At 43.6% G+C, this 19,443-nt stretch overlaps 1 protein-coding gene across 2 annotated transcripts in view; it reads right to left on the bottom strand.

Moving 5' to 3' along the window:
- Window positions 1-4,122: 4,122 nt before the first annotated feature.
- The window catches only part of LOC134538793 (uncharacterized), a 38,442-nt gene continuing 23,121 nt past the window's right edge, over window positions 4,123-19,443 (bottom strand). For both annotated transcript variants that reach the window (XM_063380288.1, XM_063380297.1), the window contains exons 5-6: window positions 6,205-6,445; window positions 4,123-5,888 (exon numbers count right to left, since the gene is read on the bottom strand). In XM_063380288.1, the coding sequence (XP_063236358.1) occupies window positions 5,074-5,888; window positions 6,205-6,445 (1,056 nt within the window). In that variant the 3' untranslated portion in view covers window positions 4,123-5,073. The remainder of the gene's footprint in view (window positions 5,889-6,204; window positions 6,446-19,443) is intronic.

Genomic DNA, 19,443 nt, shown 5'->3' with positions numbered 1-19,443 from the left:
CACTGTTTGACAGGGTCAAAGTTTCCGGGGAGAGAAATTGCTCCCCGCATGATCTTCGGGACCTGCAGCTGATTTCCCCCTTTAGAAGAGTTCCTCTCGGTCCGACGTCATCCTGGGAAGACCTGGGTGATATGAGCTATATATATTCCGCTTGCATAGAAGGAACTAAATTCACGAAAAAGATACCAGCGATCAGGGCTTTAAGAACGTAATCCTCAAGAACATGTAAAATAAAGGAAACTCATATACTATATGTAATCGTTGGGAGAATCAAATTTTGGTGCAATTTTTAAATTTTTGTTTATGTAATCATTTGTTTGTTAAGGTGTAATATGTATTGTTTTAAATAATGTAGGGGCACCCCCTTAACTTTGTTAATTACTAAGATTTTTATTATCATGTCAAAATAATGCTAAAACAATACCTCTTAAAAATAAACCAGGAAAACCTATAGACCAAGTTATTTATATAGCGTATTTATTTATCATATACCTGCTTCTACATAACTATCCACGAACTCCCAAGTTACTAGTGTGCAGGGAGTGTAAATTTTGTCTTGTTCACCACCTCGTGTCCTCTCTGGTAATTAACTTTAATTGTCTTTATATTTTTCCCAGCAGTTTCCAAGGTGTTTTTAATTAATTTAAAATAATATAATTCTTGGGCACGAGGGGCGTTACACTAGTTACGTCCGAACTTGTTTTTTTCTCTGCTCTCTCTCCTGATATCAGCCAGATAGGTTGCGTGGAATTTCTTGTGTGAAGTACAGTGCCATTGTGCAATAGCTTAACTTATCTTCCACATGTCATTTGCCTCTCTCTGTGTTTGTAGGAAATCTTTTAAAATCAACTAATTCTCTCACAGCTTAAGCTACCATTACAGTAATTCTTCACCCACTACATCATGGCATCCTCACATTGTTGTGCAATTGCAAGGAAGTTTTAATATCTTAATCTTATGTATCAGGAATACAGTATGCAACCTCCACAATTCTAAATCAAAGAGCTGATAACTCTATATTCACATATCTTGAGCAGAATGGATTTTAATTATGGATAGTAATATTATACAAACTAATAAAATTTATTAGGCACTGTAACATGTATCTACTATATTACCAAGTTCTAACACTGTCCGCCCGCCGTGTGTTACGTTTTTACCGTCGTTGCCTAGCAACAAACTTTGTTACAAATATAAACAGTAAACATTCCAGGCTTATTTATTTTAATTTTAAATACATTTGGACGTTTTATTTGGGCTAATTTAAGCCATTTTCAGTAAATAAAGAAATTAATTAGAACTTCAACAGCCGTTTCCATGATGTTGCGTCGTGATTGGCCGGCCGAGGAGCGGCCAGTACGAAAGTGACAATGTGTAAAATATAGAAGGTTTCCCGGATGGCCATCCTGAGTGCGTGCCGTGCCGATGGTGTCTCTGCAATCGGGATATTTTGTCAATAATCCGCGTACTGACACACTTGTCATATTAAATCGGTTTTGCGACATTGCCGTGAACATTTGTGTGTAATAAGCTGCACGATTATTACGTGCATGAGTGTGATATCTGCGTTCACATATGGACCCCAGCATCCATCGGCTAAGGTAGGCTGTTGCTACTACGGTTTGAGGTGACGCCACGTTATATCACGTTTCCCTAGTGACTTTAGGACTTCAAGGTGAACTATTTCGACATTTTAACAAATTTAATTAAACATTTTCACACGCTAGAGTTACCAAGACTAGTAGTCCTGAGAGCACCGTTTCGTTGAAATACCTTACCGAACTAAGCCGGAGCAGTTTAAGAAAAACATTCCCTGAGATTTTTATAACATTATAAATATAAATGAACTTTTGAAATAATTGTGTGCACCGTAACGGCAACTAGATTTGAACATTATTTCTTCCTTAGTCATCATTCGGATTGTCATTATTATAGTGTGCTGTAGTGACCCAGTTGCTATTTCTTTTTTTTTTTTTAATAAATTTCAATTTGTTATTGCAGTAATTTTATATGTATGAATCTAATCCTGACCATAGATAATGTATGTATTTTGCTAGCTGTTAAATTTCGTTCCACGCATATACTAGAGGGCCGCAGTAACCATCATAATTCATATAACTTAAACATTTGTCACACCACTTTGTGGGGCCTTATAGGTTATATACAGAGTTATAGCACTCAATAATTATTTGAACTAAAAATTTTGTTTCACGGAAAATCATAAAAAAATAATCTATTAAAAAAAAATTGGTTGTCTGTAAAGTCGGTTTACGGACGATAGTTTAACGTGACGTCATAACAAAACATTGATGAAATGATTGCATTCGTTTATGATTAAAATTGAATCATTTTTATTTTAATAATAAAAGAATAAATACTTGAAATTATACTAGTAATCAGATTTTTAAAATGCAAGAATAATTAACCTTTATTGCCGAATTTGTTGTAATAAGCAATGAAAACCACATTAACTTTTCACTTCACTTTATAAACAGTCGACGAAACAGTTCACGTGTAGATGACTTGTAATTAATTTTAAAAACTGGCGTTTAGCTATAACGTTTAAATATAATTATGAAAATTTTTCATATAAATAACTATAATCAAATATCTAACATAACCTATTATTACAGCACTCGCTGACAGATGCTACTTTTTTTAATAATAAAAGAATAAATACTTGAAATTATATTAGTAATCAGATTTTTGAAATGCAAGAATAATTAACCTTTATTGCCTAAATTATTGTTGTAATAAGCAATGAAAATGAAAACTACATTATCTTTTCACTTCACCTTATAAACAGTCGACGAAACAGTTCACGTGTAGATGACTTGTAATTAATTTTATAACTGGTGTTTAGCTATAAAGTTTAAATATAATTATGAACAAGTTTTCATATAAATAAACTGTAATCAAATATCTATCATAAATTATATGAATCACCATAATTCTTTAGTCAATTGTAACATAACCTATTATTATTGCACTCGCCGTGCCTGGTTCCCGCGATAGCGGATAGATATCTCGTTTCATTTGGTTCGCGTACGTCACCGTAGATAGCAGCACGGTAGGGGAATAATATTATTTTGTTTTTATAACACGATTTTATAACAAATACGCATCCCAAATACACCAAACTTATTTATAATGTGTTACAATATTTTTTAAAACATTGAAAAAAAAAAATCCTGGGTGTAATTTGAATTATTAAGTGTAACTGTAAAACACCATTGTTCGTTAAAAATATGTTATTCTTTGAGGAAGTAATTTGTTTTAAATTTTCTATCTTTTGTATGATAAAATCTACCTCTGCATACTTTTATGAATAAAATTGAATCATTTTTATTGAATTATTACTATTTTGTATGAATGCAAAGAAGGAGTGAAATGAAATCTACAATTTAATTGATAAATTTACTTTTATTTGCACTCATTAATTCAAATATGTTTATTACTTTTATAGTGTCGCGTGCACCGTATTTATTTTTACAAGTACAAAAATGAAAGTATAGCGGCGGCGGGGATTCAATCCGTCAACCGTTGGATTGGTAGTCAGCGATGCTAACCGCATGGCCACGAGGCCATATTAGAAATAATAGTTTCAAATGTCATATATATATATATTTATTTATTTATTTATAAAAATTTTGTTCACGGCAGGGGAATAATATTATTTCGTTTTTATAACACGATTTTATAACAAATACGCATCTCAAATACACCAAACTTATTTATAATATGTTACAATATCTTTTAAAACATTGTGCAAATGATCCAGGGTGTAATTTGAATTATTATGTGCAAGTGTAAAACACCATTTTTCATTAAAAACGTATTTGAATATTCAACATTACTTTTAAATAACCGTACCGATTGTGCTGAAAATCGGTGGACGATCGTTAAATTACATAATATTAATAATTCAAACGACGAAAATATGATTGAAAAGTCAAATCGATGGTTGTTCCAATCGAGTGGAAGAGATATGCCACACATGCGTACAATGAGCATAACAGGACACATCCGTAGTGGGACAGCCGTAGTGGGACAATGTGCGTTACGGGACACTTTTTTGTGCGTGCAGCCGGCGTTCATCGATTTATTAGACGTCACGTCAAAAACTGTTTTTCTTCTTCCTTTAATATCTAACTTCTAACACACGTACTTACAACTCTAATATTTATATAATGGTTTTAAATTAAAAAAATTGGAAAATACAAAAATATACATTAATCTGCAATGAAAAGTCTTATCCATAGCGTGTCCAAAAATTCTCAAGTTTCACTCTGCCACTAGATACTTTTAGTAATGTTAAGGTTTTTGTAGACTTAAGTACCGCATTTACTCAAATCTAAGACAAATTTCATTTTGGTTACAGTTTCTTTACAAGAAAAAGTTAACCTACAAGATGCAATGCATTTCAATTTCATCAACACGTGTATTTTTTACAGGTGAATGGTCACCTGGAACCTTCAGTGCTGCTCAACAGGTTTTGAGCACAAGTTGTGCCAGGTGACCTTGCATTAAATGCGTACAGTATCTTTTCCGTTTAATGCCATAACAATTGGCATTGTAACATAATATGACAGATGACTGGCACAAAATTAACTGCTTTCTTTAACCTTATTACAATCATTAATGAGTTTGCTTACAAAGACAGTAAATCAATACATAAGTCATCTTAAAATGAAATTCATTTGGTTGATGCAAGATGCCACTGATTGTAAAAATGTACCCCTATTTTCCGAGATCAAAAAGTCACCAAAAAAAATGTGCACCTTAAAATCGAGTAATTTGGTATTACAAACTTCAGTACCCAAAAATATTCTTTAGACTTTGCATTCAATAAAATGCTGTGGAAACAAATATATACTGTTTAAAGTTTAGTTCTGTTCAGTAATAATCAATATTGGTAGTGTCAAATGTCATTTTTATGGATTCTGAATATTATGAAAGTCTAAGCTCAACAAATTATCATTTCGCACAGTTCACAACTTCAGTGAAACAGTAGCGGTCTCCAACTCCCACAACTACGAGAGAGCCTCGCACCCTCACCAGCAACTGCAGCCATCAGAAATCCTCATCGAACAGCTGCGATGGGTCAATGCAGTCCAGGACGCTCTCCGCGATCCTCCGCTCGTCGTCGGACTCCGCCACCGCCCACGAGCACCGGGCATTGTTGAGACAGGGGGTCCCTGGACCAGTCAGCTGCGACGTCTTTGGCGTGAACCCTTTGGCAGAAGCAGTGTTGCTCGAGAGCCGCTCGCTCCCAGGCCGTGGCACACCGTGCATGCTGCCATTGAGTGTGCTCTGGGCAGAGTATGCCGCCAACACAGAGACGCTGGAGCTCCGAGGCGAAGGAGTCGTGCTTGCGGAGCCTCCAGGAACTGTACGAGGCACGCTGGAGGTAGTGTTGCGCAGGGGCGTACGGAAGCTCCGAGGCGAAGGATTCACGCTTGTGCAGTCCCTAGGTACACTGGAGGTACCATTGCACAGGCGAGTGCTGGGGCTCAAGGCGCCCCCAAGGTACGTCAGCCCAGGGCGAGGGCCCACAGTGGAGAAGAGCTGCTGGTCGCCACAGTCAGACAGGCGCGTGCCTGGCAGGTCCGGCGCCAGGCGCCTCTCATTGATGGCACGCACGGCACGTGCGGCTTCGAGCAGGGAAACATCGCGCAGGCGCACCACCTCCACAGCGTCGGGGCGCTGCGGGTCCGGAGTCTGGTAGATGGCCACCAGGTTGTTGGCAGTGACGTTCAGGCAGTGGTTCCTGAGCGTCCGTCGCATGGTCAGCACGCCCACCTGGTGCAGCACGAGCACCGTGCCCGGGTGCAGCCGTGCCTCGTGGGCCTCGCGCACCTCGCGGTGGAGCGTGCCCGGCATCTGACCTGCGCACACCGCACAGTCCGCAATAGCAACCTGAACACATGAATATTATTAATGACATAGAAGGTCTGCAATCTAACATTTCTGATACATTGAATGGGTGAGAAACTATGAGACTAGTTGTGAATAGTATTTGTTTGATGTGTGTAAAAAAAATTAAAACAAAAATGATTGTAACCAAAATCAAACCTGTGGAAGAACAAAGAAAGAGCTATCACCACTATCTGTGAAGCAACTTGTGAACTTCTAAAGACTGTAGTGGCACACCACTCAGTCCTATTCAAGCTGGGAGCGTGCGAGGGAACGCAGGGCTACTACCGGTGGAGTCGTGGAACAGCACGAAGGGGTCCTGCAGGGAGCAGTCAATGGCGCGCAGGGCGACGCGCAGCAGCGGCACGCGCAAGCCCGGCAGCTGGCCGGCCAGAGCCTTGCCGCGCGCCCAGCGCAGAGTGCACGCCGCCAGTGCCGTGCCCTCGTCACCGCCCAGGCTCAGGTCCCGGCCTGCGCGCACCCATGCCTCCGACTGGAACACTCCCTCCGCCAGCTGCGAGCACAGACCCTGCACACACCATGACCCGAGCTGCACCTGGCCTGTCCTCCATTAAGTACACCTCCGACTCGCATAGCACGAGTTCAATTAACGCGAATTTGCATAACGCGAGAACAATTTTTGTGGAATGGTTTCAGATAGTGCGAAATAAAACCCGCATAACGCGAGGTGAGAATTAATGTTTTGGTATAAATTTACTGCCGCGGGGTGTCGCCGCATCGTCGGATACATCGTGTGAATGCCGCTCGGGCAGTGTCTAGCCGAGCTCGGCGCGTCAACTATCGCAGGAAAAAGCCATCTCAGCTGTCATGTTATCGTACCCGCGTGTGCGCGCGTGTGTGTCGTTTTCATGACTCAAAGCGCTTCCCAGGCGACTGTAGATATACTAGTTATCGTCAAGCTTTGTTTTGTTGTACACTTTATAATCAGCTAGTCATTTTGTTGTTGTGCGTGGTAAAGTTCGTAGTACATATGTAATAAATATGAACGTACAAAAATTGTACAGTCTGATAAAGTGGTAGCAAAAAGAAAAACTATTTCTTTAGAAACGAAGTTGGAAGTTGTACGGCGTTCTAAAAACCATGAAGGCAACAGTGTAATTGGTCGCGCATTGGGCCTAAGTGAATCTACGATACGGACCACTGTCATATTTTGGAAAATAAATAAGCTTGTAAGATTGTAGAGGAGAATGATCCAAACGAAGAAAGAAGTGACAACCCTGACAACTTCAAAAAAAAATCGATAAGGTATGTCAGGTGAACAAAGACTTGTACCATTGAATATATGCTTGTACAAACACAAAAAAAAAGTAAAACACAAACACGGCTAGAAAGTTTTTTGCGCCTGCATCAACTTCCAAACGAGCAGACCTTGTGAAGGAGGCTACGGCACCGGCTTGGGAAAGAGAAGATGAAGGTTGTGACACGCCAGCTACCCCTCCCACTTCAGGACAGGAAGTTGATTCACCCCCTGCTGTACACGAACACAAAGACAGCTTGTTTACATTTTCACTCGTGGAGGAAGAAACGACTACATCCACATCCGCTTTTTCTCCGGACAATCTACGTTAAAATTTCTATTTATGTAAAGCAATCTGCAACTTATGTCATGTGTGTTTACGAGTTAATTTTTTTTTGTTTTGGTTTTTTTTTTTAAACAGACACACGTAAGAATTTAGGGGAAAATTCAAAGGTAACTTGGTGTGTGTGCGCCCAAACAGTTGTGCCATGTTTCATTATTGTTCTTAGATGTTTTTTCCTCAAAGTTAATACGACTGATGCTCTCTACCATTGTGCGTGTGACAGTTTTATCTTTGAATATATATACTGTATAGAAGTCGCCAGCCCAGGTTAAAATTTCTAATACGGTTTGAGGTAATTGGTTAATTCACCGCCGCAATCGCCACCATCTCTAGGGCATCGACTTGTGGTGGTCCCTAGCGGACAAGTGTCGAACTCATCAAACACCCCTTCCCCCTCCCGTTGAACGACCTTGAGCTGCAGTGAATGATCGGTGGGGGGTACGGGGAATGACAGCAGGCGACAGTGCTGCGCTCTAACGTGTAAATAACAACCTAAGACGATGCAAGGCGTTACGGCAGCACCCTGCAGCGGTGAAGTTCCCAAGCTGCTCATCATACGTTCCTGAAAAATGTAGAATAAATCCTATCCACTCGCGACTTCTATAAAGTATATATATTCAAAGGTTTTATTATCTTCCCCTCGTACTTAAAAGGATTTTTTTGTGCGTTCACTAAACCGTACCATGTAAAATAACATTGTTATTAATGGGGATAGCGGAACTCGCGTAACGCGAATTCACATAGCGTGAGTATTTCTCGGAACCAATTGTTCGCGGTATGCGAGTCCGAGGTGTACACATGTGAACACTTTGTGCTGCTTAACACTTTCATTACTTACATTAGAATGCTCTCTCATAACTCTACAAATCAGCCTTAATTGTTGTTTGATTTACTATTTGCTTGTTTTTATATTCCAATGTAAATATTTAATATAAAAAACTGCAAGAAAACAAACAAAATAAAATAATCCTCCCCAACATGTGTGAGAAATTTAGGTAAATAATAATAATTTTTATATTTTCACAAAAACCAGCAATTTAGTTTTCTGTTCCCAAAAACCAACGTTCTGAAAAAATCAATTGAAAGAGTCGAAGTCTGAACGAACCTCACATTTTCATCAAATGGTTGTAACTAACAGATTATTTTAAGAGCATCTTCCCACATTTTGAAATTAACCATAAATCATCTGCAGAAAAAGAGTTCAATTGCATGGAATTATATTCAGTTTTTGCATTTGCAAAAGTGCTTAAAAGGTTTGGGCTGTAAAAATAGATTCGTTAAGGGATTTCAACTTATGCAATTGTTCAGAATTGCAATAGTTCTAAAATTAAATGTACCTACCTCCTCAATAACACTGGTCTGAGAGTTCCAGAATTTAATAGTTGCCTCCTTTGAACTTTCTGAACTCTCCATAATAGTAATAATGATCTAATTTGCAGACTCACTTTGAACTACAACAAATTAAACATGTAATCCTCTCTTTATTATATAAGTCATGATCTGTTTAATCTGATTCGTAGCATAATTCATTTCATATTTACTAGTATTCCTAGTGTTTCTTGTGGTTAATTAAAAGTTGTCATTATGTAAACATATTACCTAATTAAATTTTATGTTGATTGTCTCATTTATTTTATCACAACTCTGATGTATTATATCTTTATTCTGTTTTATATTTTTGTGTTATTTTTGTTTAGGGCTCTGCCCCTATATGATGCACTCACCCTACGTATGTAGACTATTTATGGATCTATCTACCTGCTTTGGTTTCCCCTCAGGTAATGCTTAACTACTGTTGGTGCTGATGGTTGTCGGGTGCCCATATAGCGGCATGAATCACTACTGTCCCTGTCATATATAGTCATATATATGTCATGCCCACCTTCCAAGCCTTTGGCTGTTGGTGGGCATGAAACAAATTTAAAATAAATAAATAAAGATAAAGTACGTTTTATTCCAGGCATATATAAAAAAAGCAACCTGCGCTATTATTGCAATTTTCTACCTGTTGGAGAATGGAGAAAACTTTACCGGTGTCTGCAGCTAGGCCTCCAAAGAGCAGGAAGTTGACGGCATCACTATGGAACTTCAACGAGGCAAATGGCGACTGACGACTGTCACTGAAGTTCAGCTAAGTATCCAACGGATGTCCTAATTTCTGAGCTTGCAAATGGCAGAAACCTTAGCTTTGACAACTGAAGATAACATCCTAGATCTCTAGGCTAGTACGGGGGCGACCAGAATCTTCTCGACTCTTGCATTCTCTTCTTAGCGCGGGTTGCTCTCGCCCTGATGAGGGCTGCAGCTCAACTCTCTTCTCTTTTGCAATGACTGAAGCCAAGTTACCTTCTAAGCCAACAAGAAATGAAAAGAAAAACAAACTAATACTGTCCCGACTGCAGTGGTGTGGAAATTATGATGAAATACTCATAACTGTAAAAGAAATATCCAGAAATTATAAAAGAATCACTGGATAGAATATAAACGAAGACAATCTCATATCATATATTTCAACATTAAAAAAAATTAACTTGGTTTGTAGCGATAGTGAGGTTAAAATATTCCATCAAATAAGTGAAATAAAAATCAAACCTAAATGTAAGACTATAAACAAATAATCCCAATGATATACACAAATGAAATATTTTTTAGTATTTTAAATACCGTAATCGCTCGCGTAATGTCCGCAGTAATTTGACCACATTTTTGGCCAAAAAAAAATGGGGTGCGGACATTATGCGAGGAAAAATACAAAAATACAAAATTTTTGTGTTCTATTCAAGTCGTGCGTCTTTGTTCTAATGAGGAATGGCGGGGGAGGCAGCGACGCAGCAAGAGGAAGAGAGAGGCAACGACTCCGCTGGGGGGAGAAGCAGTGCTATGACTGGGGGGGAGAGAGGCAGAGGCAGCGCTGTGGCAGGAGGGGCGAGAGGCAGAGGCGTGACTTAACCTCCCTCCTGCCAGCTATCCAGCCAACCAGACAAAGGAGTGTTAGAATCCTTGACCCACTTCCCTTCCTCCTTCACTTCCCCTCGTCTTCCCCGACAACACTCCACAATTAGAGGTGGGTTGGGACAGCAATTTTCGGTATCAGTCCCAACCTGATACTGATACATTGATGTACCTAGGTACAAGTCTCTGATACTTCTGTATCAGACGGTCCCAGGAGGCAACAAAGCTCCGCGTACGCAGACCGTGCGACCGGAAGGAGAATCTGATACAATATTTATCACGCCCGGTAATTCTCTACCTCTGTTACTCTCATGCCCACCTGATACAGCCAGTATCAATCAGTTCAACATTCACTGCAGTTCGTCCTGGCCGTGTATCACCATGTACATTGTTGCCGGCTGTCATGCTTTGTAGTTAGTATCTTTATAGTGAAATAAGGAATGGATAAGTGCACGAAAAAGACTTCATTTGTGTGGAATTTTTTTCACGGAAAATAATGAGTTTGCTAATTGTAATTTGTGTAAACAAAAACTGAGTTATAAATCATCGACTAATCTGAAGAAACATTTGAAAAAACATTGATATAGTATGCTCACTAATGTACCTAACTGTTTTTTTTATTTTTTATTTTTGATAAAATCGTGAATTTTTAATGTATAAAAAAAATGTTACTAATTGTTTTCGAAAAAAGAAAGTCCATATGTTGATTACATCTGTTATTAGTGTCAACTGAGAATTTATTTGCATTTTCATAGCTGTTAGGTGCACAAATATAAATATTATATCTTGTATTAATGTACTTTTTAATATTAAAATTTCATTAGTTTTATTATTGAACGAGATGGTGCACGCACTGCGCACTGAGCGTACTTTGAAGTAGGAAAATAAACAAAACGACTTGTAACCAGGGCTGCCACTCTTATATTCATGAAAAACCTAGATAACCTACAAAAAAACCCAGACACATGGGTAAAAACCCCAGATGCGTCTAAAATGCTATCGTTGAAAATGTTTGCGTACTAATTCAAAAATATAAACATAACTGATTTTAATATAAAACAATTAATTACCTTACAAGACTGAAAACGGTTAAATACAACCAATACAAGAAAATTACACTGCAGCAAAATGGCTGTATAAGTAATTCTTGGACCAGTACATATCATAAAAAAACCTACAAATATATACATGACAAAACAAACACCATCACTGCATCCTTTAAACCGGTAATTGTTTTTATAAAACTGCATCATGTACGTTAGTCTTTATTCAGAGTCTGATTCTACAAGATTGGTTTGAAGGTTAATTGTTGCATTGGTTTTGTGTTCTGCAAGCCTCTTTGAAGAATGTGTCTAATTTAATATTCGACTTAGCTTCTTGAAAACTAGTTTTGTGTTTATATGTATTTTTGTGTGTGAAACACATAGACTTGTTTGCATTTATCAAACAGATATTGCAACAGATACAGTAGCTACTACCTTTATTATTGTTTTAGGTATAAAAATAATTAAAATTATAAAAAACCTAGAATTGTTGGAATTCATTATTTAAAAACCCAGAAACCCAAACACCATTGGAAAACCCCAGATCTGGGTGGAAAAACCCATGAGTGGCAGCCCTGCTTGTAACAATATCGCTTTGCGCCTCTCCTTCAAGGCTTCAACGCCTTCCCCTGCGCTTCCTCCCCTACATTCTTTCCCTTCTTTATCCCTTATTCGTCGTTCCTGCTCCCTCCCCTTTCACAAGCTCCGCCCAAGTGACCGTCATCTGCGATCGTGTACTGTATTCATTGGCTGTGGTGTTGTTCCAGCTGAATTCTGAACTGATACTAAAGTCTCTGATACTTTTCAAGTGTACTCGTTTGCCGATCCTGATACAGGCGCGTATCAGTGCCAAAGTATCAGGTTGATACTTTTCGACCCACCTCTACTCCACATCAATACAGCGGCAGCGCGCGAGTTCAGCTTTCTTTATCTTTATGTCGTTTGAGATAGGACTAACTGCTTACGTCTGGCATGCCTCACGCCGGTCCTACTGAGAACGGACACTTACAAAATCACCTCCCGCCGCTCACAATACATGGCTTGTTGTTTGATGCATGCCAAGCTGCCCTGCCCTCAGATAAACCCAGAAAAACACGTTTTTAAATTTTTCTCAAAAATGTTTACAAAACAAGGAGGGGGGCTTATACACGGGCGGGGCCTTTGACCGTGCTTTGTTCAGTTCAACGAATTTCCCCACCCTTTCAGAACAGGAGAGAAAGGACAGCTCAAGGTCACGGCTTTGTTTACAGAGCCGTCAACTTTCCATTCGTACTGCGTCCTTTAGGGGTGGCCAAAGTTGTGTTGCCCGCCGTAGACGACTGGTGCGGACATTATGCGAATTTTTAATTTTTTCTTTTAAGGATGTATAAATAAAGGGTGCGGACATTACGCAAGTGAATACGGTACTTACACTACACATACTCCAATCTGAAAAACAATTGTCAGCCCAAAATGTTTTAAGAGTGGTATATACCCCTTTTTAAAACCAGTTATACATGCGTCCACTACTAGCCTATTTTCTCGAGAATTATGATAGCTACAGCTTCCAGATTATTAATCTGATGAGAAAAGTAATGCAGTTTTTCCAATATAGTTTTATATTTTGGAAATCGTGACGCAAAATATATTTAAAAAAATGGTAAAAACAAGCAATTCGTTGACGAATTTCTAGTTATTCGATGAGAAAAATTAAAATTTGAATCTATATTGGAAAAGATTATATTTTTCTGAACAAAATGGTATATTAAAAGTATAAGGTCACCGCATTAAATATCAGTTTATTTGGTTAGGAAAACTGGCTAATTTGGCATTTTTAGTGTCTGCCTTGTGCTGCTCGACGTGAAAGTTGATGCCAAGCTCCGGGAAGACGAGCAGGGTGGGGATGACACTGACACGCCTCAACGTCGCCCGCTGTAGGGGAAGTGCTGATCTGTAACGGTGATAAACCTCCCTCCTCCCTTCAACCTCCTCCCGCTACACAGCAACACCGTTTCTCTGAAGGATTCGTAGTCCAGGCATTTTATGAGAAAAAGGGGTCGATTTACGGACAAATTGCAAGAAAAGGTTTTATTATATCAAAATTTGCAGAAAAATTTGTAGAATAACATATCCAAAATCCACCGAAATCCACTTTATTTTGGTAACGTTTTTTCCGGGATTTGTCCCGGAAAAATGCTGAATAAATTAATAACTGGAAAACGGTGCGTTCTACGAAGAAAGGTAGAGACACTAAAATTAAAGAGAGCCAAATTTACCATAACATACAAAAAATTTACAAAAATACACTAATAACTACTATTTTGTTTTCTGGAATTCGTCACGGAAAAACCTAAAATATTGAAATAAATTGAAAATAGCGCATTTTACAGCAAAATGTTTCAGGACAAAGTTAAAGTACACAACGATTTTCATAATATATTACAAATTAACAAAAATCAACACAAAATAGGTTTTTGGTTTTCCAGAAAATTTCCTGGAAAAAAAAGGACAAATCGAAAACGTATCGTACGTCAAAGAAAGTCGTGACTAAAATTAAAGACTTTTTTTTGTATTAAATATAATTTAATTTCACCAAAATCTGCTCATATATATAAATGTATATATTTTTATATGTATAGTTTTTTTTGTGACTCGTCCTGGAAAATCTTTAAAAATTCAATAAAACGAAAACGGAACATCGTATTGAAAAAGTTTCGGTGGGACAAACAGAAGCACACAAGATTTCCTTTACCAGATCCTAAATTCACTGAAATCTGGTAAATAGATTTTATTTTGTGATCGGCCACGGAAAAAGTATTGAATATGTAGGCAAAATAACAGAAAGCATTGTATCCCATGTCAAATTGTCAGATCCGAACTATATTCATTTTCCATAATATATATTTAAAGTCACTTAAATTATATTCCTTTTTTCAGTTAGTGATGTGTTAAAACGTTTTTGAAATCTACCAAAATTATATTCCAGAAAACAAAATCAGACTCATTTCAACTGCTTATCGTTTGAAAGAAAAATTCGACACGTCCATTCTCACAAAACATACCATACAATTAAATTTACACAAGATTTCCAGTGACCTGTATCGAGAAGAAATAGAAAAATATACACACATTGGGATGCACTCTAACACACAATACTGAATAAACATGAATTAGGTAACATACATAAGTACTTTAATTTAAAATATAGGTTACCTAAACAAACATTAACGTGATTTTATATTTCTATTAATGTTAACAAACTGATCCAACAATTCGGAAAATTACCTACATATAAGCTCGAAATGTTATTTAACAGAATCATCCTGTTTAAGAGTGGTATATACCCCTTTTTAAAACCAGTTATACATGCGTCCACTACTAGCCTATTTTCTCGAGAATTATGATAGCTACAGCTTCCAGAGTATTAATCTGACGAGAAAAGTAATGCAGTTTTTCCAATATAGTTTTATATTTTGGAAATCGTGACGCAAAATGTATTTAAAAAAATGGTAAAAACAAGCAATTCATTGACGAATTTCTAGTTATTCGATGAGAAAAATGAAAATGTGTAACTTGACGTCGTCCCAGGTGCTCCCGTGGCTCGCACAGGTCGTTATGCCACCTCGGTGCCTCACCGGTCAGCGTGTGTGGTTGGTGGTAGTGTCTCGAACGGGTGGAGGTCGATTGTCATGGAGAGCGGAGATCGACTCGAGCCCTAACGGGACCTGCCAGGACGCGCCAGTTGGCCTTCACCCCTCGGCGCGAGCAGTCGTGTGCGACTCGCGGAGTTCGGCGATCGGTGTTCGTGTGCGGACCGGACAGTCGTGTGCGTGCCGACAACGTTAGTCGTGTGTGTGGTCCTACCACTCCTGCCTGCCACGTGGCGACGTCACGACCACCGAGAGACGGAGTCTCGTGCTGTGAACTAGCCCACAGCAACCACCCCTGTTAAAGGTTAGTTGGCGCCCTCAGACACCACCCAACCACGCATCAACATCGGCAGGACGACAAATGGCGCCCATCTAGGTGGCTCATCAAAATTGCAAACAATTCAGGCAAAGAAAAACCGTCAAAATTCCCGTCAAAACTACGGCAAAGTAGTCGAAAGGCGAGCCAGGACAAAGGGGAGGAAAACGCGCGCGCAGGACAAAGGGCGCGTCTGACCAGCGCCCTTAACGGGACCCAAGGGCAAACGAGATCACCCCACCCCCACCCCAGCAACGCGCGCGCTAGAAAGGAGCACCGGCCACCACTTTCCCCTCTCCGCCCGCCGAGCGCGCACGTGCACCAAAGAAGCCAACTCCGGCCGTTCGGCACCCGAGCCTAACCGAGTGGAACCGAAGGCAGCCGAATCGGCACACTCGACCGCGGACCGCGTCCACGGACACATCCCGTCTCCCGGGGCGGCCAGCCACGTTCCACGAGGATGCAGAGAGATCCGGACATAGCCATCGACATGGAGGGATTGTGTGAGGGCTGTTTTAGACCCTTTCCGGAGTCACTCGTAAATAACGAGAGTGCTCAGTGTCAGTGTGCATGCGGCCGTGTCCGCGTCAAAGAGGAGCAGCCGGGAAGCGCCGCAAGGGGTACAACAAACACGCTGTGCGCAGCCGCGCGCTGCCGCGCGCAGCCAGGCGAGACGGCCCGATGCCTACAGTGCGGGGTCACAAAACACCGCGCGTGCGCTGAAGTACGCGAGTTCGTGCATTTTCGTGATGGGTTGTTCCTCTGCGTCACCTGCGAGAGCACAATGATGCAAGCGTACCACGCACAGCTGACCCCCGCGCCGCGCGCCGCGAGTGGGCCGATCGTACTGCCGGAGTTCGCGGGTCACGCCCACGAGGACCCAGCCATGTTCTTGCGGGTATGCAAGGAAAAATTAGCACGCCATCACATCGCACCAGAGGAGTGGACAGAACGCGCCAGCAGCCAGTTGCGCGGCGACGCCCGAACCTGGTGGTCTCAGACAGGCGATTACGACACCGCGTGGACTGATTTTGCACGACGCCTGGAGGCACGCTTTGATGACTCGCGCGCACGGGCCTGTTGCATGAACGAGTTGTTCTGCCGAGCCCAGTCTAGCGAGGAAGGAGTAGAAGCATTTGTGCACGGGAAGCTGCGGCTCTACCGACGTCTAACACCCCGCGGTAGGATACAGGATGTGCTACCGAACATAGTCGAGCTCTTGACGCCCGAGGTACGGCCCTTCGTGCGTACTGCAGTGGAGAAGGGACTAGACGCTTTCCTCGCCCTCGCAAGGGAAGTAGAACAGGACCTCAAGGCAGCACGAGACGCCCGGAGCGTCACGACGCCCCAAGTCCCACAGGCGAGGCCTACAAGACGCCTGGAGGACACCGTGGCCGTGGTGCGATATGTGCAACCCCCCCCACCAAGGGAATCCCAACCCCAGTCCAACTTGCTACAGGAGGGGGGAGAGGCATCGCGTCCGAATCAGGGCGGCCAGGCGGCGCGACAAGCACGGGCAGGCAGCCAACGTGGCGGCCCTTCCAGTGAACGTGACGATCATCCGCCACGCTGCCAATACTGCCCGACGCCCGAACACCACTGGCATAGAGTGTGCCCGACCAGAGAGGCGCGGTGGATGGCGTCAAGGGGAGGACCTGCGCCGTCGGGAAACTGCAACTAGGGAGCGACGACGCAGTTGGCCGCCGTCCCCGGACCTCACGCCCTGCCTCCGCCGACACACCGCCTCACCTACCACTCGCCAGTCGAGGCGGCCCACCGCACCCGATGACGGACAGCCCCACGTCGCCAGCGAGCGACACCATTCACCAGGCGTCGCCGGTGACCCGACCCACAGCTAGGGGGGTGAGAGACGCACCGTCTCACCTACCACTCGCCAGTGGAGGCGGCCCACCGCACCCGATGACGGACAGCCCCACGTCGCCAGCGAGCGACACCATTCACCAGGCGTCGCCGGTGACCCGACCCACAGCTAGGGGGGTGAGAGACGCACCGTCTCACCTACCACTCGCCAGTGGAGGCGGCCCACCGCACCCGATGACGGACAGCCCCACGTCGCCAGCGAGCGACACCATTCACCAGGCGTCGCCGGTGACCCGACCCACAGCTAGGGGGGTGAGAGACGCACCGTCTCACCTACCACTCGCCAGTGGAGGCGGCCCACCGCACCCGATGACGGACAGCCCCACGTCGCCAGCGAGCGACACCATTCACCAGGCGTCGCCGGTGACCCGACCCACAGCTAGGGGGGGTGAGAGACGCACCGTCTCACCTACCACTCGCCAGTGGAGGCGGCCCACCGCACCCGATGACGGACAGCCCCACGTCGCCAGCGAGCGACACCATTCACCAGGCGTCGCCGGTGACCCGACCCACAGCTAGGGGGGTGAGAGACGCACCGTCTCACCTACCACTCGCCAGTGGAGGCGGCCCACCGCACCCGATGACGGACAGCCCCACGTCGCCAGCGAGCGACACCATTCACCAGGCGTCGCCGGTGACCCGACCCACAGCTAGGGGGGTGAGAGACGCACCGTCTCACCTACCACTCGCCAGTGGAGGCGGCCCACCGCACCCGATGACGGACAGCCCCACGTCGCCAGCGAGCGACACCATTCACCAGGCGTCGCCGGTGACCCGACCCACAGCTAGGGGGGTGAGAGACGCACCGTCTCACCTACCACTCGCCAGTGGAGGCGGCCCACCGCAACCGATGACGGACAGCCCCACGTCGCCAGCGAGCGACACCATTCACCAGGCATCGCCGGTGACCCGACCCACAGCTGGGGACCCCAGCCAAGCACCACCGCGCCTTGGGCGGATGGGACCGAAGGCTGGAAACCTCATCCGCATCCCTGTCTCGCTAGATGGGAGGCCGGTGGAGGCGTTGGTGGACACCGCGGCGACTCACACCTACGTTGCGGCCCACCTTGTCCCTGATGCTGAAGTGACACCTGAGGCAGACACCATTCAGCTCGCAACAAAGGGATCTAGCACGGTCACGACTGGGCGTGTGGAGGTGAGTGTCGGCATAAGGGACTATGTGACCAGGACGTGCGCACTCGTAGTGCAGGACCTCAGGGATGAGCTCATCCTAGGGTTACCCTGGCTAGTCCAGGAGGATGCTAACATAGAAGTCGGGGCAGGTAGAATACATGTCGGGACCCAGGGGCGCTGGACCGTGTATGGGTTGTCACATCGCCGCCCACCTACCTGGACGGATCCTACCCAGCTGATAGACCTACGCCACGGCGTACCACCAGACTATTGTGCCCTTCTAGACAGAGCCCTCAGGCAGCAACCACAGGTGTTCGCGTCAGCTGACCGGCTGCGCCGTACGAATATTACAGAACATTAAATACCCATGGTACCCCATGTTCCTCCATTCGCCAAGCCAGGGGGTTTCGGTCCCCGCGAGCTCACTGCCATCCAGGAACAAATCACAGAAATGCTGGGGGATGGGGTAATAGAGCCCAGCACGTCACCATACAACTGTCGCATAGTCATGGCCAGTAAGAAAGACGGCTCCCTGCGTTTCTGCATCAATTTTAAGCCAATTAATGACCTAACCATCCCGGCACCACCCCCACTCATAAATCTTACAGAAGCGCTCACCAGCATGGGCGATGCCCAGGTGTTTACGTCACTAGACCTGAAGTCCGGCTACTGGCAGGTGCCAGTTCGGCCTGAGGACCGCCCCAAGACAGCCTTCACTGCACCCGATGGGCGCAGGTTTCAGTTTTGTGCCATGCCGTTCGGGCTGATGGATGCCCCTGCGACCTTCCAGACCATGATGGTCCGCGTCTTGGACGGCTACATTGGCAAGTTTGCTGCGGCCTACCTCGACGACGTGATCATATGGTCACGATCGTGGGAGGATCATGCACATCACCTCGCATTGGTCCTCGAACGGCTAGCCACGCACGGACTGACGTGTGCGCCGCGCAAGTGCCATGTCGGCGCGAAGG

This window comes from Bacillus rossius, chromosome 1, assembly GCF_032445375.1.
Source record: "Bacillus rossius redtenbacheri isolate Brsri chromosome 1, Brsri_v3, whole genome shotgun sequence".
NCBI lineage: Eukaryota > Metazoa > Arthropoda > Insecta > Phasmatodea > Bacillidae > Bacillus > Bacillus rossius.
The sequence above is the reverse complement of the archived record's forward strand: the minus strand, read 5'-3'. Positions and strand labels throughout refer to the sequence as shown.